The sequence below is a fragment of the Thermobia domestica genome, chromosome 17 (assembly GCF_964235325.1).
Source record: "Thermobia domestica chromosome 17, izTheDome1.hap1.1, whole genome shotgun sequence".
Classification (NCBI taxonomy): Eukaryota; Metazoa; Arthropoda; class Insecta; order Zygentoma; family Lepismatidae; genus Thermobia; species Thermobia domestica.
Window position 1 is genome coordinate 169,025,733 of NC_137470.1, and position 25,568 is coordinate 169,051,300.

General features: G+C 37.0%; 1 protein-coding gene across 1 annotated transcript in view; it reads left to right on the plus strand.

Moving 5' to 3' along the window:
• Window positions 1-25,568, plus strand: part of LOC145674480 (frequenin-2) — a 991,919-nt gene that overhangs the window by 298,349 nt on the left and 668,002 nt on the right. Inside the window, exon 2 of the mRNA XM_081744595.1 lies at window positions 6,017-6,041. Coding sequence (XP_081600721.1) covers window positions 6,017-6,041 — 25 coding nt within the window. The remainder of the gene's footprint in view (window positions 1-6,016; window positions 6,042-25,568) is intronic.

Sequence of the window (25,568 nt, forward strand, 5' to 3'; positions counted from 1 at the left end):
AAAAAACATTAATCATTACCTTATCCATAGAAGAAACTGCTCAAGCTTTCGAATGTAATTTGTCTGCGCTATTCCTTAGATTGACTTCCTTTGTTTATGGGTTAAAGTATGGGACCTGGGTTTTTTTCTTACAGTAATCTTCTTGAATATTTGTCGCCATCAAGTTACAAAACGTCTTGAAGCTATGTTTCAGCTCTGTTGAGCTTTTCTTCTGGCACAAACAGTCGAAATACTCAACGCGTTGAAGCATAGCTCACGCATAAATAAGTGTGCTTGATTTCATAAGCTTTTCCTGCATCAATGCCCATGGTTGCACTAGTCTCATGAATGGTGACTCGTCTGTTATTTATACAAACAGTAATATCTGTGTCACTTACCGTAGTGTGAAGTCATTCGCTGCGTGTATCGTCTTTTAAACTTGTTGTATAGGCTTTAAAACGATTAATTTGGCAACATGTTACGCTTTTTGATTTTATAGTGTCCATAAAGAGCAGATAAATGTTCAAAAATTTCTGACGATTTTTCGCCCTCTTTCTGAGGAGAGAATAGTGAAAATTTTACACTGTCTTCTATGTCTGTAGTCTAACAAGGGAATATCTTATATTGATAGTAGCATTGCCCAATCAAACAAGGCGCAATCGATAGAGGAGTGAAGAAAAGTGAGAAATCCAAAGTTTTACGGGCCGACACCCGGAAACACAGGAGATGCAGAGGAAAGAAGGATCTAGAATCATGGGAAGATAGCAATGCAAAAGATACACTGACAGAAAGAACTTCAAATTAATTAAAGTAATGAAAATGACATTTACACAACAATATAGTAAGCAAACATTGTAACCGAAGACGTGCTCAATAACGTGCATCATATGTAATGCAGTGTTACCAACTGAGCACAAACTGATGTTTTGTTAAATGTCACGGAACACATAACATCTAGAAAATCTAATTATGAGTAGAACCACACCTGTGAAGTCTTGATTTACAGTGTTGCCAACGTTTTAGGATAGGATTATATGAATTCCTATCAGAATCTCAAATGTAGAACAGTACATATAGTACACGATTCGAGCTAGTTGAAACCAAAATATGAGATCACAAACAAGGATATAATCATTGAAGTAGAAAAGTAACGGACGAAGCACAGTTTCGAAGAATTTTTGCCAAACGAAAATGTCAGAATAGTACCAAAACACAACACATAAGCTGAAATCATCCATGCTCTTGGATGACCAAGTAGTTCGCAGGCTTGCTGCTGGTGCACATGTTCGATTTCCGATTGGAGTGTTCTGCAACATAGTAATAGTTGGGATCCTACATTAAGTGAGGTGCAGGGCCGGATCAAGGGGGTCAATTCGGGGCATTTGCTCAGGACGCAGCTGGTTGAGAGTATGTAGGAGGCACCATTTCGATGCAAAATTGTGAGGAACAGGGGGAAAGATATGCGTCTTTGCGACACTACAAAACTGACTACCAATAATATCTGAGGGTATATAATATTACATACATCATAAAAGTGAGTCTGCTAATCAATTGTCGATCCAAGCGCATGTATCGTTTCAGTTTTGTGTGTTGTTTCATACTATTCTGATTTTCCACTTGGGCAGAACTGCTTTGACACTGTGCTTCGTTCATTATTTTTGCACTTCGGTGATTATGTTCTTGTTTGTGGTCTCATATGTTGGTTTTAACCAGTTCGAATTGTGTATTGTATGTACTGTTCTACATCCAAGATTCATATAGGCCTACCTCCAAACAATGCGCAATCGATAGAGGAGTGAAGAAAAGTGAGATATCCAAAGTTTTACGGGCCGACACCCGGAAACACAGGAGAATGTTGGGGATTCCTTGTCTAAAACGCGCTCGGGTGAGTATGTGATACAATGCTTTGTTCCGATGTTCAGTTTCCTGCCTCTTTTGCTCCTCCGCCTGGCTGTCCTATCCTGTGATCAATATACGGCCGCCCTTAAGGTTATCCGCATATTGACCAGAGCACAGGGCAGCAAGCCGAGGCAGTGGGAGGTAGGAGAGGATGCGAAGAGAAATAGGCCTGAGAGCATTGACTGCGTGTCTACCCTAAGTCATTACGTTGGAGATGTTTTCATCTAGCACTTGCTCGAGTGAATATATGTGGAACAAGGCTTCGCTGCATTAGTCATAGTACTGAACCTCGGCTCGGCTCTACTGTTCTCTGAGTAAATATAAAATGGATTATCAATAAGTTCTTGCAACCAACTAGAAGGTGAAGAACTAGGAACTCCCTTGAACATGCATTTTGTAGCTAGGTCTTTGTATGTTAACCAAGAAAATTCTGGATTCGGTAGAACAACTATTTCTTTCTTGACAGGTAAATCACTAAAGGTGCGATGATAAGCTTGAGGCAGGGACTGGCATTAAGTTCTTGCATCTTCAGGGGAAATCAGCAAAGCAGATCCATGAAGAGATGAAAGAACTCTATGGGGATGAAAACCCATCTTAAGAAATAATATCTAAGTGGGAACGGCAATTCCAAACTGAAACTAGTAAAATTAAACTTTGCATATAAACCTTCCACTTTAGAACAAAGACAAAACTGAAAATTCAACACATAAAAGGAAAAGAACCAAGGGAATTCTTTAATGTTCGAATTCCTTATTACTTATTCAGAAAATATTTATAAAGTAAAGAAGGATTTGCTTAAGCTAAAGGCATGAAACTTGGTATTTCAACCTTTAACTAAAAGTAATGAAATATATGTTTCAGCGTCTTGAAAATTACATTACTAAGAGGGAAGGAGAGTCAATTTCTATAGTATGAAAATTTCCCACTGCTTACGAGATTTAGGCAGAAAACTCTTTTGCTTAACTGGACGAACCCGGGCCTAAAGGAAATGAGAGTACAAAGTGGATTACTAATTAGGTTCTTTTTTTTAATTATTTTAACATGTTCAGGTAGTTTATTTTTTTAAAGTCTTTCTTTCACGTTTTATTATAAACATTATTAATTTGCTGTAATTATTAAACACAGACTAACCCCACTTGTGGGATCAAGAGTTTGTTTTGGGTGGTAAGCCATCATTTGCCGTCCGTGACATAACCTTTAACTTCACGTACAATAAAGGCTGAGGTCTAAAAAATGTAGAAGTGTGAAATATTATTATTATTATTATTATTAATACTAATACTAATAATAATAATAATAATAGTTAATTCCAACGGTAACAGCTATGTTAGTAGTACTAAAACTATTGTTAATAATGGTAACGAGTAAAGGATAGTTAATTACAAGTATGACAACTATTTGCTACGGAAAGAGCAAATAGTTATGATAAATATATGTGTAAAAATAATTTACTTCAAATCAGCACAAAGAAAGCAAAATTTACGAAGTATATAACTAAAACACAACATTATGTTACTAATACGAGGTCAATGGTATAGGAGTAGAAAAAAAAACAGCCATTATGAAAGATCTGGAAACCACATTTAATAAGTTATTAATATTTTGTCACCACACAAATGCTATCATGCAAACAGCAAGAAAGAATAATATGCTTTATTTATTTATTTATTATTTCAGAACGATAGAATACTTATTACTTGTAAGAACTAAGCTAGAATCTCTTCTGTAATATGAAACAGTATATCTAAAACTTTGACTAACAGATTGATAGTATTCTTGACACGGACGCGATGGTAGCACCAAAAGGGATTTTTAGGTCCAATGTCGTTTATGACTTGTGCCGAGAAATGATTTTTAGGACTTGTGTCGTTTAGAACTAGTGCCGCGTCCCCGTTAGGCACGATAACTTCGTAGAGCAGGACTAGTAACATCATGATGTCACACTGCCGTGTCGCGACAAAACGCTGTAACTTGATTTAAATTGTTTTGTTGCTATAAGCATTTTTAAATTTCCCGCCACCGATATTTATGTTCACCATTGAGCTGAGTCTACTTTTGAAAATATACCAAAGAGAATTTCGATGTAAGTAGGAAATTAGCCGGTCTGTAGCGACTTTACGGCTCTTTTTCTCAAAACTGCTACGCCAAAGTTACAGCGTTTTGTCGCGACAGGGCAGCACAGTTCTCCAGAGTGGATTTCTTCTAGATGATTGCACGAACTTTTTGATACTCCCTCGTATAAACAATTTAAAATAAACCAAACAAATGAGTTAATATAAGTATAGAGTAAAATGGGTTAGTTTCTACAGCGCTTAACTTTATGCTTTAGTTTAAGATACTATATTACTATCTTCTTCAGAACATAAATGATTTAAATGCTTTTTTCTAAAGTAATTTTTCTATGTAGAAAATATATGCTGAGCGTTCATAAATATTACGAAATATACTTCTCTTGTAATTAGATCTTGGTTTACTGACTTCAAATGTCCGAGACATGATGCCTAGCTGATGTTCAAGAAGATAACATATCTTGCACAACTTTAGCTGTATGGTGTACTTTATGTGCGTGATAAATTAGTCCATATCTGCATTTGTGATCTCTTTCAGAACCAAAATAGTATTTACAAGAATCACAAATTCTTTACTCATGAGAATTAGCAGAGTGAAGTAGGAGAAAATACTTGTATCGTGTTCTGATACATTTTAATAGCAACCTAATTTCTGTCTTCGAATATAAATTACAGGATCTTCTAACTCAGGTGCATAAAACGAATTTAGCTGCAAGGCATTGATTCTCAAGTATACAATAAAGGTTGTTTCAAAATGAATATTGGGGTTTTAGGTCGTTGTAGAATTTATGACATTTAATTTACAATTATAAGTAATACATCAAACGAAAGAGCAAATTAAACGGTTTTGTACGCAATCATGCGCATGCACTATTTCCTCTATCTGCCTTTGGAAAGTGCTAGTAACAAAAATAGCGACTAGTGAGCAGAAAGCTCTTTTGTGTTTTATATTTTGTAAAGACTGAATCTGTAGTTACAGTGCAACCGTCTATATGGAGAATTTTAAGGAGACACTTACAACTACGTACTTATCGTTTGCAGTTGCTATAAGGCTACAGACTATGGTTTACGTTCAAGCTTTGCTAATGAAATGCTCCTGCATGACGATGAAGATTTTCTGGATCGTGTCGTCTTCAGTGATGAATCGACATTTCCCCTAGGTGGTGATGCGAGATAGTACAGTTGCAACGAGACTTCCCTAAATTGAATATGTTTTGTGTCATATCCCGGAGGAAAGTTTGTGGGACTTTCTCGCCTATCGACTCGATGTGTGCCAAGTGACGAATGGTGCTCATATTGAATACTTATAACAAAAAGTGAGTTGCTGTTTCACTTGATGTACTATTTATAACTGTACGTTAAATGTGATGAATGCAAAAGAAAAAAAAAAAAAAAAAACAATATCCATTCTGAAACATTCTGCATATAGGGTGGACTATTTATCTTGATAGTTTCTTTTAACTTTGAAACTAATAGACAAAGACGCTGAAATTTTGTACCGTGTAGATATAGGCAGGATGGCGTTATTTGACATAATCCGTGACACCACCAGGATAATAGTGTTGCCAACTCAAAGTAATCATCCATCTCTTTTAGCCAGCAGGGCATGACACTGGGACGTAAAATTTGAAAATTTATTTTTGTTAAAGGTTTATATTTGAGTCTTACCACATTTTTAAACAAACATTAACTAAACTTTGTTTGTAATAGAATCAGTGAAAATGCACAGTCAGCAACATATGTTCTTTCTGTTTCATGAAATTGGTCTTGGAAATAACTTCAGAAATTGAATTAAATTAATTTTCTGTACGTTCCAGCCTTGAAACTCAGTGAAACGGTGTACATCCAGCGTTATTCCGAAAATAAATTTTACCAAATGGAAAGATCTTTTGTCACTGACTTGCATAACTGCTCATACTTGCATAATTGAAAATAGAATGACATATTTTGTTTGATGTTTCATGGTTATAAGCTTTGGAGTAAAAGAGTCGGACAATTTAATGAATTATTATGGGACGATGTCTGAGATATTTCGGCATGAAACTAATTTTTTTTTCTTTTCTTTGCAGTTTCGGAGAAGGAAATTCGGCAGTGGTAAGTACTACTAAAATTTCCCTTTCAAACTAAGCATATGATTTACTTGTGGAAGTTAGCTGGATTGCGTTGGTTCTTGGCTGAAATTAAATAATGAAAATCTCATTGGAAGCATTATTTTTTTTACTTTGTCACATACTGCTTATGTTTGCTATTCAAAATATCAGTCCGCAGTGAACGTAGGAACTTCTTATTGCAAGAAAAGAATTGAAATAATCAATTTTCTCCTTGTATGTGTTACACAAATGTCCAACACAGATACGAATGAAGCTGGACATCCAACTGAAGGTTGGTCGACGCCCACTTCTCGTCTTATCCTGCACAATCCAATTGCCTTCCTTAAAATGCTTCTATGACTTGAATAGGTTCATATGCCGATTGCTTCTTCACCGCACATTTTTTGAACACCTCTTGGGGGCGCGTTGGCTCAGTGGTAGAGCGTTTACTTCCGATGCTTGGGGTCCCTGGTTCGATCCCAGCTCGCTCTGTGTGGAATTTGTGGTAGACAAACACCGTGATCGTTTTTTTTAAGGTTTCCCGTTTTATCCCACGATTTCATTCATTTCTCATCATCACCGTCTCCTTTAGCCTAACCGGCATAAGCGCAGGACGTAAAACTTAGATTTCATTTCATTTTTTTGAACACCTCAAACGTTTCCTGATCACTTTTGCTTAATTTCACACAAAATTCAATGCCGGTGCTTTCTCCGGTATATCATTCTCAATAGCCACTGTAAAGCAGACTACAGTTCGACGTTTATAGCGAGAGAAAAACAAAAACAAAGAATTACGCGTTCGCTTTACTTACATTAACAAAGCACAACACCGGCTATCTTCAAGCGCAAAAACCACCGACTCGCTTACGCAAAGTCGGCATAGTGTTGCTAGTCCACGAACTTTTGCAACACTCTTGGTACTGCAAATTTCCTAAAGCATTATGCAGTTACATCGTAGGGTTTTTTACTTGTTTTTTAAAGAAACTTACCTGTAACATAAAATTATATAATGAGAAGACATTTAGCATATATGAACTCTGGTAAATGGTGCATAAAATGTTCAGTTTGACCGAGGAAAATAGATAGGCTTGTAAATCATACATTGTTTGTTCATTCCCAAAGGGACAGCATTGCGGAATTACGGTAATACAATCCCTTTCACATCAGAGGTTATTAAATGAATTCGTTGTTGCAGAATATTCGAGCTAATCCACCTGTGGTTGCAGCTTTTTATACGAATAAATCTGCTCCGGCATTAGTTATATAACAGGCAAAGTCTGTATCAAGAGACGAAAAGTGAATATTTTGTGCTGATTCTCTTTAAAACTACAGGAAAAAGATACAGAGAACGTTGGTGATTAAATATAGCAAGTTTTTTTTTGTTTCTCTGGTGTATTCGTTTCATATTTTTTTTCCTTTAAAATACAAGAACGAGGTATGCGGGATTAAGTAAAATGAAAAGTTTCCTCTAACGCTCTACGGTTATTTCCTGCAGGGCAAAGAAGTCGGGTTTTTAATGGAAGTGAATATGTATTTAAAAATGGTAGAATGAACATGTTAGAGTAAACTGAAGAACCTACTGGAAACCCACAAACACAATGTTGCCCACGAGAAACTTGCTGTCTGAGTTCCTTGTACTGGAAGTGATCCTATGCCAATGAACTGCTGAGCCCCTGTGAGTAATGTATATCGCTTGCTCTTCCTTGGGTGGAACTTGCGTTGTAGACTTCTTTGTCTTATGAATCCAAAAAAGGTTTCTGGTAGGGTGTTAATTTGTACTTTAGAAAATAATTTTTTCGATAGGTTGATGGAAATTTATCGTCCCATTGAACACCGAGGCTATATAAAGTGGGCCCTACTGGTTAAAGCAACATTGGAATTACTGCTTGGATTTTAATTCAAGGTAAATACCTCTACCGAGGATTTAACTAAGGACATGCCGATTGGAAGCATGCACGTTAGGAACTAAACTAGTCTTATCCTGGGATGGATAAGACTTTTCCGTTGTTTAATTTTATTTCTATTATCTGTCTGTACTCGTTTCAAAAGAATAAACCAAATAATTTCCTCGTGTATGTTATTATTTTCCTTGTGATCAAAAGCCAAACGGTTAGAAAATTTCCGCTTAAAGCTACTTGTTTCTTGCTCATCAAGTCAGTAAGTTTTCCTTCTAAGACTACTTTTCCCTGTCCACTTGACAAACAAGTTGAGAAATTCTCCTTCCAAGCCTACTTTTCCGTATCTACTTGACCAACGAGTCAGGGGATTTTCATACAAACACTGTTTTTTTTTTTTTATCTCTAGTTGACCAAGAAGTTAGGAATTTTCCTTCAAAGCGTACTCTCTGTCTACTTGACACACAGGTCAGTGAATTTGCCTTCAAATACTGTTTTTCTATCTACTTGGACCAACAAGCCGGGGATTTTTTTGTTTAAAGCTGAGTTCATTCTGATTATTGGATCAATGAATAAAGAAATTTTCACTCAAAAACTACATTTCCCTCCCTACTTGAGATACGTCTGAGAAAGTGTACCTTCTATACCACTCTCTTTGTCCTTAGGATATTAAGATAGAATGCGTTTCTAGTTTCTAAACCTTTGCATAGCGCTATGCAAGCCAAGGAGAGGCGTATATTTTGTAGGCATCACAACAAGAAATTGTGTTGTGAAGATTCAATGTGGTACTCTAACTCAAAACTAAAAATACATAATGGGACTGATTGTTACACTTTTACGGATATTTTTTATTCATTAATTTATCTACGTTTGCCAAGGTGTAAGAATATATATTGCATAAGCGAATAATGGATCATGTTAAACCTGCATTGTCTGTCAGTCAACATGGATTTCTGAAGGGTAGATTTACTGTATCAAATTTAGCACTAATAACAGACTACATTTCGAAGGAACATGACAAGCAAGGACAAGTAGATGTCATATATACTGATTTTTCTAAAGCATTTGAATTCATTGACTATGACATTCTCTTAAACAAACTAGCATTCTTTAACTTCTCGAAATCAACTTTGCAATACTTTGGTTCCTATCTTCAAAATCGTAAACAAACTGTACCGTATCGAAATCACAAATCTCAAATCTTTCACACAACATCTGGAGTCCCTCAAGGCTCGAATCTGGGACCTCTACTTTTCGTTTTGGCGATGCATGATCTTTCTAAGTGCTTTCAATTTTCTAGAAATCTACTCTTTGCTGATAACCTTAAAATATTCAACATAATTAAAACAATTCAGGACTGTTTAGAACTTCAAAGTGGCTTACAAAATCTTGAAATTTGGTGTAAAAACAATAAATTTAAGCTAAATGTTCGTAAATGCAGTTATTTAACATTTACTAGAAGAGAAAAATATCAATATGATTATTCATTATTAGGGGAAAAACTGAAAAAGCTTGATTTTATAAGGTATTTCGGAGTTATTTTTTATTCAAAATTATCTTTTATTCAACATATTGAAACGATTTGCAAAGAAGCCTACAAAAATCTTGGATACGTTTATCGAGTTAGTAAAGATTTCCAAAATGACCAAACATTAATTGTGCTGTATTATGCATCGGTCAGGTCGAAATTAGAATATAGTAGTAATATATGGAACCCTAATATGCAGAAATACTCATCTTTGATTGAGCGTACTCAAAATAAGTTTTTAAAACTTCTTACACTTAAGAAAACAAAATTCTACCCGAAGTTTGAAAGCTACATTAACCTTGTTGAAAATTTTAAATTTGAAACTTTAGAACTCAGGAAAATAAATATTGATTTATTATTTTTACACAAACTCTTTCATGGCAAAATAGACTGTCGTGATCTTAAAGAACAAATATGTATCCAAGTACCATCCACTAAATTGCTCACTGATTCGAAAAAATACATTTTTGTACAACAGCGAAAACAAACGTCTTAAATAGATCTCCTATATGGAGAGTTAGTGCAACCTACAACAAGTTAGTTAAGGAAAATTTCAACCTTGACGTACTGGCAGTGGACATAAATAATTTTAAGAAGTCTATTAATTCTCTAAGCCGAACGTAATTATTACCAATAGTTCTATTAATCCATATAATCTGTATAATGTATATACTACGTAACACTGTAATTAGGCCTGTGCCTGTTGTGTTATATGACATTAAATTAAATTTTAAAAAAATCGTGCGTGAACTACTGCTGTTCCGATAATCGAGTAAAATATAATAATTCAGTTAATTTCAAAACGGTTTCGTCGATAAAGAATTTTAGGTTCTTCGAGTTATCGAACTTTCGAGACTTTCGAATTGTTCGAGACTCGAAGAGTTCACGACTCTCGAAACGTTTGAAACAGTCGAAGTGTTCGAGATTCTCGAAATGGTCGAGGCACTCAAAGTATTGGAGACATTCAAAATGTTAGAAACATTCGATGAATTTCAGACACTCAAACTGTTCGTGAGTTCCAAATTGTTTGAAAGCAGCAAATACTGAAAGATCTCAGTATGATTACAATTTATCGAATCGTTTGAGTATTTTGAAAAGTTCGGGATTATTGGAGTGTTTGCAAGAAACAATGCAATCGAGGTTATCATAGGATAATACCCGAAACTTCGATAATATTCGAAATTCCGATAATACTCGAAACTTCGATAATAATCGAAATTTCGATTATACCCGAAACTTCGATAATACGCGAAATTTTGATAATTTCAAATACTAGAGCGATTTCAAGTAACCGATGACAACTCGATAAATTTTCACTCCCGAAATTCGATAGGTCCCAGCCTGATCGAACACCTCTAGCGTGAATAACCAATAACAATTTTCTCCACCTAGATTGCTCTACATATACATTTTCTTGACTCGCTTATAATCTTATGCGTTAGTACTTATTTGTGTCGTTGTAAAGAATGACAGCCTTCAGAAGGTAATCCCTGAAGGGTTTTCTTTTTTATACCAGGTGTAGAGGAAAAGTGGATCCTCTACTATGGTGCTAGTGTTGCCAACCACGGTCACTCCATTAAGAAGACTGCCATTATAGCTGCACCGAGAAAGGCTTAACACGTGAGTAGTGGCAACGCCTCTTTCAGAGACCTTCTCTTGCTGGCTCCTCTATAGTACATACGACACTCTGCATTTGTTGCGGTTCGAACATACGAGATATGTTCATAAAGTATACTGTGCAACACTTTAAAAAAAATGTCCTTCGGTTGCTATTGTTGATTCCTTAGTCATATTCATTGAACATTTACGAAAATGTGCATATTTCTCATGAAACTTCGCTTTTTGTAACTTTAACATCGATTTGTTTGCAAAAACAAATAACCCTATGAAATGTATTAGACATTGCATTTAAATTGATTAAAGGAGTTTGGTGGTAAGTTCCTCAACACCCCTATTATAACATCAAAAGAGTAGACTACTTAAATACATAACTTGGGTACATATATATCAGGGGCGCCGGAAGATTTTTTTTTTTTTTTTTTTTTTTTAGAAACGGCATCTCCATGGTTGCTATATTATGTTTGTAATTCTGGTGTTTAATATACATGGTTTGCTATATTACGTATACATTGTCGTGAGCCAAGGGGACCCGGCCCCTCTCTGTCCCCTTCGTGCGACCATGATAGATATCCATGTGTAGCTGTGTATATCTTAGAAATATATCCTTTTCCTACATTTTCGTTGATGCGTATAATCATTTTCATGAATTAGCCCCCAGGTGTAGTTTCTCATCATGTTCTCGTTATATTGTCCTTGGTAACCGCGTTCGAAATAATGTCATAATGTTTTGGTGAAAGCGCTCACCGTGCTCCTCTGTACCCATATTTTCCTTAAAACTGTCCAGATGAGAGGCAAGAACATGTAACTTAAATGACATCCTACAACCCGTTTCGCCATAGTTTGTCACCATGTTTACAAGCTCCACATAATTCTCAGCTCTGTAATTTCCTAAGAAACACTGAACGACTACTATACAGCTATTCCAGGCTTCTCTTTCAATCTCAATTAGCAGCGTGGAGAACTCAGTGAACCGGATTATTACCATCACTTGTGGTCCTATAAACATTCCAGCCTCCATCTTAGCACGAGATAGCTGCAGAAACATGTCTTGTAAAATCTTGAATGTGTCAGAATCTCTATCCAAAGATTTCAAAATTGCCTGATAATGCCAAGTTTAATGTGTAGAGATGGTAACAATACCATTTTAATGTCCACAAGTTGCTCGTATTTTACGTTATGTGTCCTCACAGTGTACTCCACCCGTTGTGGCCAGTACTTCCTCCGATAGTGGGCCTCGGCGTGACTACTGTGTCACAAACAAAGGTAACACGAGAATTTGGTGAAACCGCTGTGCAAACTCATGAGTAAGGCAATAATTTTGAAGTACCCTATTATTTGCAACCCATATTTTGTATACTCTAAATTGTCCAATAAGATCTTTGAGCTGTTAGTCTTCCTTCATAGAGACGGAATGAATCACAGGAATAGCCAGGTGCTTATTCCCATTGTGCAGATGCACAGCCTTAAGACTTCTAGACGAGCTGTCTATAAACAAACGCCACTCTTTCAGAATACATGGTATCTGTAAAGCATAAACAGTTATAAGAACAATCCAGCTTTCATACAAAAAATTTGGAAAACTGTTCGTGCCGTCTCCTTTGAGCTGTTGCGTTTACTGATTTATCAATTATTCCACTATTTTACACACCATTTTTACTCAGACTTAGATCTCGAATAAAATCATTCAAATCGGTTTGGTTAGGATGGTAGAGTTGTCTATTTGTAGTTCATATCTGAAATGTTTAATAAGAAAGGCATGCTGTGACACAATTGCAGTAGCCTATAATAGGATATTCTATTGTTATATATATATACACAAGGCGGCTCAAAAGTAGGTATATACTACCGTACTGATCAGCTCATTGCATTTTATATCATTTCTTATTGTTATCCATCAGGTAGACTTAGCTTCTTTATTGTTTGGTCTTAATGTGTTTTTACTTACATCTTAAGCTCGGAAGAGACGAAGCAAATACACCCATAAACTAGAATGTAATACTTGACCAATGCAATACCTACTTTTGGGCCACTCTGTATATACACATACCTTTAAATCCTTACAAATAGCCTTAAACACTCTGCCCAATGCATGTTGATTCTATCTCGAATCTCTCAGTGTTGGCAGGTTCTTCAATCAAATTTAAATGCAACTTAACTTATCAAACGTTTTAAGATGCGCATATAAATTAATTAATATAGGACAAATTTCATATTTTCGATGCTGCTACTTACATAAGCGAAGTTTCATGGAAAAAATACACCATTTCTACTTACTTTTGAAGTAAAAACACAGGAAATCACTATTAAAAGACAAGGACAAAATGAGTGTTGCATAGTGGTATCGAACATTTGGTTGGAAAAATACATTTGTTGATTTGGAAATCTGAAACGCTCCCTTTTAAAGTAGTGTCCTTGGTAATGCACACACTTCTCCCAGCGCTCCCGCCAGTCTTGGAAACACACCTGGAAGATTTTTTTTTTTTTTGGAATGGTGAGCAACCATGCCGTCGCATTCCGCATGATGTCTTCTCTTGACTCATATCGGGTTCCATTTATTCGCATTTTCAGCTTGGGGAATAACCAAAAATTCACACGGAGCCACGTTGGGTGAGTAGGGAGCCCGACGACACACAGGAATGTTATATTTGGCGATGAAAGCCGGAATTAAATTTCGCGGACATTCTTATCATGCCGAAATTCTCGTTCAAAATTGAATGCACTGATCCGATTGGATGGTTTTCGCTTAGGTATCGCCAAGCTTTTGGTAAAATTTGATGCAATATAGCTGTTAAGGTTTTTCTGTCATTGAAAAAACACAGAAATCCGACAACCGCTCACTCTACTGCCGCTTTCTGCGGGCGGGAAAAATTCGCGACTGCTTATGTGTGTCCTCTCTACACCTACATTGAAGAAAGTCTACCACGCTTCATTGGCTTACGCGGAAAAAAAAAATATGGTTCAGTACTTTTCGAACACACCTGGTATTTTTTTACCCCATCATCGAAACTGTATCATACGTGGACTTACAGATTCACGTGAGATCCGAAACTTATGACCATATACAGAGTATCAAACCAAACTCTTTCTTATCAAGGATAGGGATGCTAACAATTTAAGCATGAATGAGCTTCATGTACATTTAGTTAAATTGTGCCTTTAATAAACTCGTTATATAGGAGCGCTTTGAGCGAACGGGAACTATAACATGTGTGCTATTTTGTTTTAAGGGGACACATAGCACGGAAACGTCGTGGAAAATGAACTGAATTGATTCTGCCTAAAGAAAATTTATGGAGAACACATTTCAACTTTCCCACAACGTGTGTGTCTATTTCCACATGAGAGGTTGTAACTCTGTTTACATTGTAAAACGCTATTATTTATTTGGAACAATTTCCATTGACACATTTTTATTTACACATCCTGTTCATTTTCTGTACTTTCCGTGTGCTTTCGTGTTTGACGCAATTGAATAAACATACATGCAAAAACACCACATACTTGCTCAACCTAGTGTATGTACACTCGGACAAACACACAAATTGCACCCAATATAGTGTTAAGCTTTGTATATCTATGTGTAAAAGTACTCGACAGTTCACTAGGATAAAACCTGAGCACTTGTCACATATATTTTCAAAGTAAATTAATTAGTTGTGTGTATGTATAATTTACAAATGTGCCAGAATCAATGCGAAGTCTAAATACTTGAGAACAAAGTGACGAAGTTTTTTTTTCTTTTAAATTTATTAGAATCACGCATGTGGGACCTATAACATTGATATGTTAGCACGCCTTTCCGTATATAGCATTACTGCACGCAAGCACTTTTGAACAATTTATTCTAAGCCTTTTATCCAGTTAGATGGCATCAGCTTTTTGGATCGCTGGTCTTTTGTTTCCTTGTTGTGTCATATCCACTGTGCATTGTTCTTCACACAGTCTTTCCACTTCTTCTTTGGTCGGTCTAGTGCTTATTTTCCATTCAGTTTTGTAGCATTCACTCGGTGAGGTAGGTACTCCGATGATTATCTTACATATTCGAACCATGGAAGTGTACTTTCTTGTAGCTTCTCCATTACTAGCCTTATTCTCACTGCTCCTGGGATCCCTTCATTCTTAATTTTCTCCTTTTGCGTTCCAAAACCGAATTATTGAATTTATTTATTTATTTATTTATTGCAATAACGGCTAGAGCGATTATTTCGGATGAGTTCGATAATGGAGTCAATCCGCGAATTGGCTATTCATATTCCGTTTAAAATCTGTAAGAACCCCTAACTTGTATGCAACCTCCACCGTAGCAAAGAAATGTTGGTTGCCTATAATAAAAGAATAATGTATGTAGCTTTTCTTATTTGTTAGTGCAATTATCTCGGCCGAGTTCGTTAATATATTCACCGGTTAACGATGGCTATTCATTTCCCGTTTAAAACCAGTAACATTCCTTAGCGTGTATACAACCTGCACAGCGGCAAAGACATGTTGGTTGCCCATGATAGAGGACGTGCAGCTTTTCGTACTGCTAATATCTCGGCCAAGTATCTTAGTGGAGTTAATCTGCTAACATCTCCACCGGAAACGGTGACTAACGGTCGCTATCCGTATCCAATGATTTGCTTTTGAAATGAATATAGTAGAAATTGTGCATCGCCCTCTTAGATGGCAACGTTTGAACTCTACCGAACAAAATTGACACTTCTAGTAGGTGATCTTTTTTACTTTCGACCATAATTACTTGACTTTATCAAGAAATTGACGTTTCGTAACGAAAGTATTTAGATACAAATGAATATACTTAAATGCACTCAGATATAGCGACAGAATTATATATAGAAAATTGATTAACCCTAAATATATACAGGGTGTTAATGAACTATACCGACAAACTCTAAGAGGTGATTCCTTACATTAAAATAAGAGAAAAAAGTTCATGTGGACCTGTGGGGAAAAAGTTTACAGTTTCAGAGCTAGGGCTGTCCAAAATCACGAAAAAGCCAAATTTCAAGAGGCCCTATTTCGAATTTGGGAAACTGTGGATGATGGTCCTTATCAGTCACGCATACGCAATCCAAAAATGCATATGGGTTCTCCCGTTTCCTCCCACTTTCTTCATTCCACCATTTCATTCACTCTCATTATCACTGTCTCCTTTAGCCTAACCGGCATAACCGTGGGACGTAAAAATTAAAGATTATATTTAATTTTTTTTCAAAAATGCATATCTCATTAACGTTCAATGGGTGTACAGAGTATTCCATGCAGGGTGAAATTTCCAGAGATGCCATCAACCGAATTTTGAGATATGCCCTGACTTTATGATTGGTCTAAAGTAGACAAACGATAAAACTTGATAGCAGTGAACACGGAATCCTTTGGCACAATGTCGAAAGTATTAAGGATCGTCAGCAGCACGGTCTCTCGTACTCGGGATCACACGTTATACCGAACACAAAGGAACATGGAGCTGCCTATTCCTAACACTTCCGACTTCCCTTCGAAGCATTGGATGTCCATAGTTGTGAAGGCTTACCTCCTGCCTACTTTGGACCATCCTTGAAATCAGGCTATATCTGAAAACTCTATTGAAAACATATCTGAGAATTACACCCTGCAGGGAATACCCTGCACATCTATTGAAAATTGACTACACATGCACTTTTGGATTGTGTGTGTGGGACTTCCTTTACTCTGATAAGGACCACTATCCACAGTTTCTGGAATTCGAAATAGGGCCTGTTGAAATTTGGCTTTTTCGTAATTTTGAACAGTCGTAGCTCTGAAACTATGCACGTTTCGCCATAGGTCCATATGAACTTTTTATCTTATTTTGATGTGAGGAATCAGGTCTTACAGTTTGTCTTTATAGTTCATTAACACCCTGTATAAAGCTACATGAACTAACATAAAATAAACGAGAGCTCCTCCGTGGCTACGCGGTTAGCGTACGCAGCTTTGGCGTGGGAGTCCGCAATGATTAAATTTGACATCATTGTAGCTTTTCGGGACCAACCGACGAAGAAATTGCCAAAAGTGAATACTTTCAATTGTTAGGGTGTCTAAAGGGAGATTAAGAAATTGCCCATATTATTTAAATGGGCCTTTTTTGGACATACTATAATCTCATATTTTAGGTACTTGGAATAACAACTTAAAATTCGACATAGTTGTGTTTTCGTTAGCGTTACCTAAGTAAATAAAAATATTTAAAAAATCAACTGTTGAGTGGTTTTATGGGAAACCGAAAAATCCGGATATTATTTATATGACACATCTAAATCGCAAAATGTTTAGGCACTTCCGAAAGGATTAGAATGATAAAATTTCTTGCCTTCCCGGACTAACCCACATAAAAATTGCCAGAAGTAAATACTTCTAGATTTTCATGTTTCTAAAGGGGGATGAAGAAATTCACATGCTATTTAAATTGGCGTTTTCTTAAGATACAAAATCTTATCTTTTAGTTAGTTGAAATACTAAAAGAAACTTGAAATTTGGTTGAATTGTGGGTTTAAGAAGTGCGAGGGTCAAGGGGCGAAGCCAAATTCAGGGAATGGTAACAGCAGATGCATGAAATTCACTACTCTTGATGCAGTTGATGATACATAAGAGACACGAGGCCGTTGGCCGAGCGCCCCGGGGGTCTGAGGGCAGAGCCCCCAACTAGCCAACTGCTAAAGATATACCACATTGACTTGATCCCTAGTCTTTCCTTGCAAGCGCTGCTATCGGCTGACGGAATTCCACTCAATTTCTCTCGCTTAGCAACAGCTGAACCCTTATTGGCTCAACGCGTGGGTGTGTGAGGGTGTGAGCTTTAGTTCTCATTTTTGCCACAGCTCAAGACATTTTGGCAGCACAATAGTCTAATAAGTAAAATTGAAAGTCACTCTCTTTGTGACTCCATACCTCTTGAACCACCCGACAGACCTTGATCAAATTTTCAACATACAGAGCGGACCTCGGATGTTCTTTATCATTTCACTTCGACAGTACAACTTAAGGGAGGGGGTGTATATAAAAATGATCGATATTAGTGTCGAATCTATAGTTTCCAAGGTCGCTGAGACGAACAGTGACTCTTCCGATGCCGTTTAAATCAATTCATCCCCCATTGTCCTTTATGTCCAAAATGAAACATATTCTTCCCGTGCGAAGAACGGATAATCGGCCAGTGTTCTAAATACACGTGCGTCATGCACGCACTCCTCTAGCTCCTGATCTCATCTATGATTGATCCCCACACAAGGTGAAAGAGTTTCTAATAATCCGGGTAATAACTAATTTCGTTCGTTTCCTTCGCACGTGGTGGACATTTCTATTAGACCACTGTGCTCTCGTCAGTGCTTGTGGCCGGGCACTAACCTCGGGCTTCGTACTAGGGTTGCCAACTCTGGAAAATAACATTACCGGCACCCACTCGAAATTCCCTAAGATATAGGTTTAAGGGGAAAGTATCTGTTTGGGCCCATCCATGGGAAGGAAAGTACTATCGCGGACAAAAGTACATTAGCACTTGTATTATGTATTTCTTACTAGTAAATACATTTACTAATAAGTTTAATACATTGTGCTAATAATGAGAAACTGAAGTCGATATTGAACATTTTATTGTTTGTACCAGTAACTGACACTTCTTTAAAATTATCGAACCAGATGAACAAAAGTATTAATCCTTACGTGACAATTTTGGATTTACAAAATGAAATTTACTTTTTCTAATTTTATACTACAACTACAGGAAATTGCTTTAAAAAGTTGTAAAGAAGGAAGTAGGAAGTTTAACGAAAGTCGTCATATGCACCAGCTAGAGACGAGAAACTAAATGATGCAACAAACATTGTACTAAAAAAATGCCTGAGAGTTTCCTACTAACAATCGATAAACAATTTAAATTTATCGCTATATATAGGCTATGCCGCACAATCATGACAAATTATACACTTCTGTTTCTATTGTTGAAAACAATCTTTCACAATAAAATTAATTGCTATCAAATTTCTTATGTTAAACAAATGAAAAAATGCCATAAATTAAGAAAAAAATATCTAGCCTAGTGTATAATACAACGGAAATTTGAATTTGTAAACTCTCTGTTGAAGAATTTCCATATTCGAGGTTTTATTCTGGATTACAAATTTCAAAATAATGGGTCGTAATAGGGCTGGTAAAAAGTTTGTACCGGTCTCCGGCCTTAATCAAAATAACACCACTAGTTCCGGCCAGGCCGGAGAAATACCAGAAAGTTGGCAATCTTGCTTCGCACTCACAAGAAAACTTACGGAAGTGTCACTCACCTATTTGAATTAAACTCTGCATACTTGTAGAACATCGAAAAATAATCGACACGTATTTTTTGTTTCGGCAATGGTGAAGATTTAAGGGCAGAAATCACCCTTTGAACGTTAGAGCTGGTCTCCAAGCATAGATAGAAAACAACCATTTAATATAGAAGAATCCATACTGCCAAGGTTAGGGAAAATGATTCAAAATCTGACGTCAAAATTACAAAATTCAAAATGGCAGATTCAATGTAGTAATTACAAGTACAAAATGTCTTCTGGTTTGAAATTTTCTGCAGTTAGCCAAGAACAATTATAGTTAGCAGGAGTTACTACGGGAAAGTTGCGGACCGATTTGAAATCCCTTTCTATTGATTTGAAACCCCTTTATTTTAACGGAATGCTTGATTAAAGTCTCTGCGCCTTTCCCTATTCGGGGTACTTATGTATAGTGAGTCCCCTCGCCTCTCACTTTCAGAACTTCACATATCCTCAATTGTTATTATTAAGAATTTATAGATAATACGCTTCACAGTAATGATATTTCGTAAAAAAAAAAAAGTTGGCATAAACATTGGAAAACCCTTCACAGTAATGATATTTAGTAAAAGAAAATGTTGGTATAACGATGCATAAACATTGCTTACACCAAGCTCACCTTATTACAACAATAACTGTGACAAATCGCAAAATGCAACACAATCTTCTTCCAAATAACTGTTTTTCTGTCACGCTTAACTAATAAGATTTGCAAACTTGGGAGAAGAAAACTGATTAAGAGTCAGTAAGTTGGATCTAAAATATATTATTACGGAGATGTAAATTTATGTTATAGTTGCAGAGGACAATATCAATAAATTGTCTCAAGAAGTTTTTCAACGACCTAAAGACGAACACATCAAGAGGCTGAATCCTACCAGTTGTTACAGTGGTAGAGCGTTCACCTCTGGTGCTTGGGGTTCCGGGTTCGATCCCCACCCCCGCCAAGTGAACTTTGTGGTGGACAAACACCGTGTGCGTGGGTTTTCTCGGGGTTCTCCCGTTTCCTCCCACTTTCTTCATTCCACCATTTCATTCATTACTCATGATCACCGTCTCCTTTAGCCTAACCGGCATAACCGTGGGACGTAAAACTTAAAGATTTCATTTCATTTTTCCTACCAGTTGTTAGTGCCGAATAAAAAATGAAATGAAATATTTGAGTTTTACGTCCCACGGTTATGTCGGTTAGGCTAAAGGAGACGGTGATGATAAGAGATGAGTAAAATGGCGGAATGAAGAAAGTGGGAGGAAACGGGAGAACCCCGAGAAAACCCACGATCACGGTGTTTGTCCACCACAAAGTTAGTGCCGAATAGTTTCTATTTTGAGATACTCTTTTGTTCTTAAAATAGGTTGAAAAGTTGATTAATTGTGACCTCTCCACGAATTTAAAAAAATGAAAATTAGATGCTAGGAGGAAAACCTCTTGAAACCATGATCTCACAAGACCTGATGTTAATTTTCCCGAATTTGATGTTTTCACAAGGACATTATCAGATTAAAAGAGGTTATTTTGGACTATAGGACCCAATGTTCCATTCTTTTCCTGCAAGTTATAGGTTGGAGCTCAGGCGCTTTTAATTGCTGTTGTAGCATTTTAATAGATAGACTAGCCGAACCTGCGCTCTCTACACAGCGCATCATTAACCTATGAGCATAAATCTCCTTGCCATTCCTCACAACATCTGTACATGTTCCTTTACAGACACAAGTGAAAGACGTCTTGATAAAAATCTGTAAGGGGTACCATAAAGGGGGGATAAAAAGGGAATCAGGCCTTTGGGAGCAGCTGCAGGTCTGTAAATTTTTGTGTATTAACTTAGACCCCGGACTACATGCATACTCAAACTCAGACCTCTACGTCAGTTGTTTCCTCTTCCCAAACAGTCTTCAATGTCCTAAAATGTTCCCACTGTAGGCCCTGATTTCACCCCCTTCAATTGGTTTTAGGCAAACATGTTAAGAGATCAAAGTTTTTGCTCTGCACGAGTTGGAGACATCCAGCAAGTTTCAATTTGGTAGGACAAATACATACTGAGATATTCAGAACAACGTAAACGCCTAAAATCGAAAAAAAAAAACGCAAAATGGCGACAGTCGCTACGTTGCCATGGGATGTTGTAAAAGATAATTAATTGTGGTTTTGAAATACCCTGATATAGGGTAAACATTCATGCATTTTTTTTTTTTAAAGGTCAAGCGGCAATTTTTCTTTTTTTTCGATCACTTCTTATATATTAACCCATATAGATAAATCTGATTTTCTATTTCTTATTTGAAGAGAGAAAAAGAAACTTGCAACTCCCCTATTCACATTTGACAATTATTTATTTTTAAGCCATTGAATTAATTTATTTTTTCTCTCAAACAACAGCAAAATATTGGGGATTGGATGTTTTCTATTACCCACGCTTCCAGTGGTACACCTACACTCATGGAATGTTGTTGGTAAAGATGCTCTTCGAAAACATCCAAAATTCCACTCGAAAGATACTTTGTTTGTCAGTGAAAACAATTAACGAAATTACCAAGAGCGTAGGAGTTAAAACACACAAAAGAGTAACTAATTAAAAATAAATATACGTAATTGTTTATTGGCAAGTTTTCAATCATAATTAAACGGATTTTTTTCTTTATTTTTTCCTCTTGGATACGGTAGAAAATACAATATACTAGAGCAATTATTTGTTGCGACTGGATGCGTTGTGATGTCCTAGGTTTTGCTCTCTTTCTTACAAGAAACGGACATGAACTTGTCTTCCGGACATTCGAATCAAACCTAGTCCATTCGATAAACATAACAAAGATATGTTCATGCACAAAAAATTAACTGTCACGGACAACGGAGTAAGTCCCTGGGACCCATTAACCCTGTTAGTATAAGGAGGGTCGTAGACTTGCAGTGAAATAGCGATTGCATCAATACTGTTCATTGAAAACTCATAGTTTCTAGTTCATTCTCTTCAGCATGAAACAAGCTTTCGGAGGTGCTATGTGTTGGGATCCATAAAGTATTTGAACAGGGAAAATTAGGATAATGTCGCGAAAATTTCCTCCAGTAGTCCCTTTCATCAATTTTGGCCCCCTCTGAGGTTGCCTCGGTTAAAAACACACAATCCAAATGTATCTCGAAAAATACTAGGGGTTAGGAAATGGGTCTACCAAGTTTATTTTTAAAAGGCAGAATAGATATGAAGGGATAGGTTGTATACCAATACACTCTGTACTTAAAAACCCGAACCTATGAGCTGACCTATAAAGACAACATAATATAAATCAGTGGAGAACGCTCCAAGAGAATTGCCAAAACGGATTTAGAAAGAATGGAGATTGAGCGGAAGGGTAACTGTGATTGTTCCTACATGTAAAAGTAAAACTTTTTATCCGCACCTTCTCGCGAAATTTCGCAAAATATCATAACTTTGTTACTTACGGTTCCCGAGATATGGCTCCTTAAATCTCCCGAAATTCGTACTTTTTTGGCCATTTGAAGAACTGTGGCTAGTTAGCCAGTAACCACCAGTTACTGTATGGTATCAAAATGTTCATCACCCTCTTAGGTATTGATCAATACCAATATGGTCTCTCTGTGACTTACGGTTCGCGAGATACGGCTCTTCAAACCTTCCAAAATCTGAACCATTTTTGGCCAATATAAGTCATAGAGAGATAATATTGATATTAATCAATACCTAAGAGAATGGAAAACATTTTGGTACCGATATTAACTAGTGACCAATGGGGAAACCAGTACCCACCGGTTACATTTGGTACCAAAATTTTCACCATCCTCTTAGGTATTAAATCAACACCAATATAATCTCTGTAACTTATGGGTTTCGAGATATGGCTTCTTAAATCTCTGGAAATAGGTTAATTTTTGGTCAATATATCAGGAACGCTAAGAGTGACGCGAAAAATTAAATCACTTTCTCAGTTAGTTTTTGGTGCCTTATCGAATGGAGGGCTCAAAATTAAAAAAGTCGCAAATAACAGACAGACAAGCAGACGAACACACAGACATAGAGAATTCAGTGACGAACTTTTTAAGTTCATTCTAAATTTGAACGCTGTACTATTTATTCTGATTAAGAATTGTGCCACGTTCTCTGTAGAATGATGCAATCGTTTTAAACAGCAACTGCACTATAGTTATACTGAGATAAACTCACTTAAGTTGCACACTTCCATCCATGTTCCCTTCTTTATAGATTTCGTTTTTACTGTGTCATACTATATCTTCTCTCTTCTTTTAAGGATATACCTCCTACCCGTTCAACTCCTAGTATTTCTCAAGTTTCGTTTTAATTATGTACTCCTATTAGTGTGCGACTTCGATCAGAGTTTCAAGATAGCACTCCGTAACCTTCACAACCCGTAATACTCTACCAAAATTGGAAGTGGATGTAATTTAAAATTACTTCCATTTTCAGTTCTGATTTCCAGAGCAAAAAGGGTAAGATATATCGAGATGTACTTTTTATCAATCGATTCATCTTCCGAGGCCAAGGTTTATCTTCTTCCCTTGACCCTCTTTTCAATTCGGAAATAGTTTAAATGAACGATTTCTGTGTCGAACCTTTCTCGCTATAGAACAAAATTAGTAAGCCATAACGCGTAATGGCTTTCTGATATGGATTCGGCGCTCAAGGAACAGGTTCTATCTTTGATCTTATTACTCTATTGTAACCAGTGGTTATAGGTGTGCCACTTCAAGTGTGAATATTGAATTTCCAAAATGTGGAAGCATACCGTAGTTTAATACTATGAAATAAAACACCTGTTTTTGACTAACTGCATACTGATGAACGCCTACAAAGTCGCGATGCACTTAAGTTAGCTTATATTGGAATTCAGCAATGTTGCAGGTGTTCACTGGTACAACTTGCCTCAAAATTAATTTTAACAAGATGTGCTAGCAATAAAATGTGTCATACAGTGTTTACTTTTGTAGAAATTCTCAATGATTAAGTTTAGACTGAATTTTAATTCTAAAGTTTGTTGCCCTCTTCGATGGTCTACCGGCTAGCGCATGCGCCCTTATTCCACGGTACCTGGTTCAGTTCCTGGGGGGAAAGCCTTTGAAATTTCTTTTGGTTGAATTGATATGTATATCCCGCTTGATAGAAGAAAGGCTAGAAAAATTTGCTCAGAAAGAAACAAATGTTTCTCGTTTGTATTTACGGGAGGTCCAACGGGTCCGGACTAGGGATGGCCAGAACCGGTTCCTGGTGTTACCGGTTTTCGGGTCTGAACAGATCCGGTTCTAAAAGATCCGGTTCCGGAACCGGTTCTTCGGACCCAGGTCTGGAACCGGTTCCGCTGGAACCGAAACTTTGTGACCATCCCTACGCTAAACCCGAGCTGCTGGCAGGCTGTGAACAGTATGCTAGATGAAATGGTGGAAGCGACAGGCAGGCGCCCAGGCAGCGGCAGCTTGTCTCATTTGGCTAAATAAAGTGGGTAACTGGCAAACTCTGGCTAAACAGGCAAACTGGCTAACTCATTTGGCTAAACACCCACTGGTGGACCACAATTTGTTTCTGGGGGCACAAGCGGGTCTGGGCGGGAAAGGCGCAAGCGCATGGTCCTCTTTGCATTTTTTTTGAAGCTGAACGTACTGTCTTTTTTACGGGTCTTTGGGTGCTTTCGGATCCAGGTCTGGAACCGGTTCCTAAGATCCGGTTCTGGAACCGGGTTTTCGAATCCAGGTCCGGAACCGGTTCTGAAAACCGGATCTCCGAGAACCGGTTCCGCCGGAACCGGAACTTTGTGGCCATCCCTAGTCCGGACTACAACCACAGCTAGAAATTTCGGCACCTGGGGCGAGAGTAGAATTTGGTGTCCCCTACATTCATTTCACCAAGCTTTTCTTTGTTTCTCTTAACATATAAGAGAAGTAGGTGTTGTTGTTACGCTAGCTGAATTTTCATCAAGCTGCTTGGACAGACAATTGCAAAGGCCAAAAGCGATTATTATGTATTCTTTTACAAATGATGTTTTCATGAGAATTATTGTGGACCTTTTTCGTTAAACTCGGCGAAACCACCTTCTTTGGTATACAAATCCACTTAGAGAACAGGTTTGAAAATTTGCCACTATTTACAACGTTTCGTACTATCGAATAGAAATGAAATTTCAATACATTAAAAACTATGTGCTGT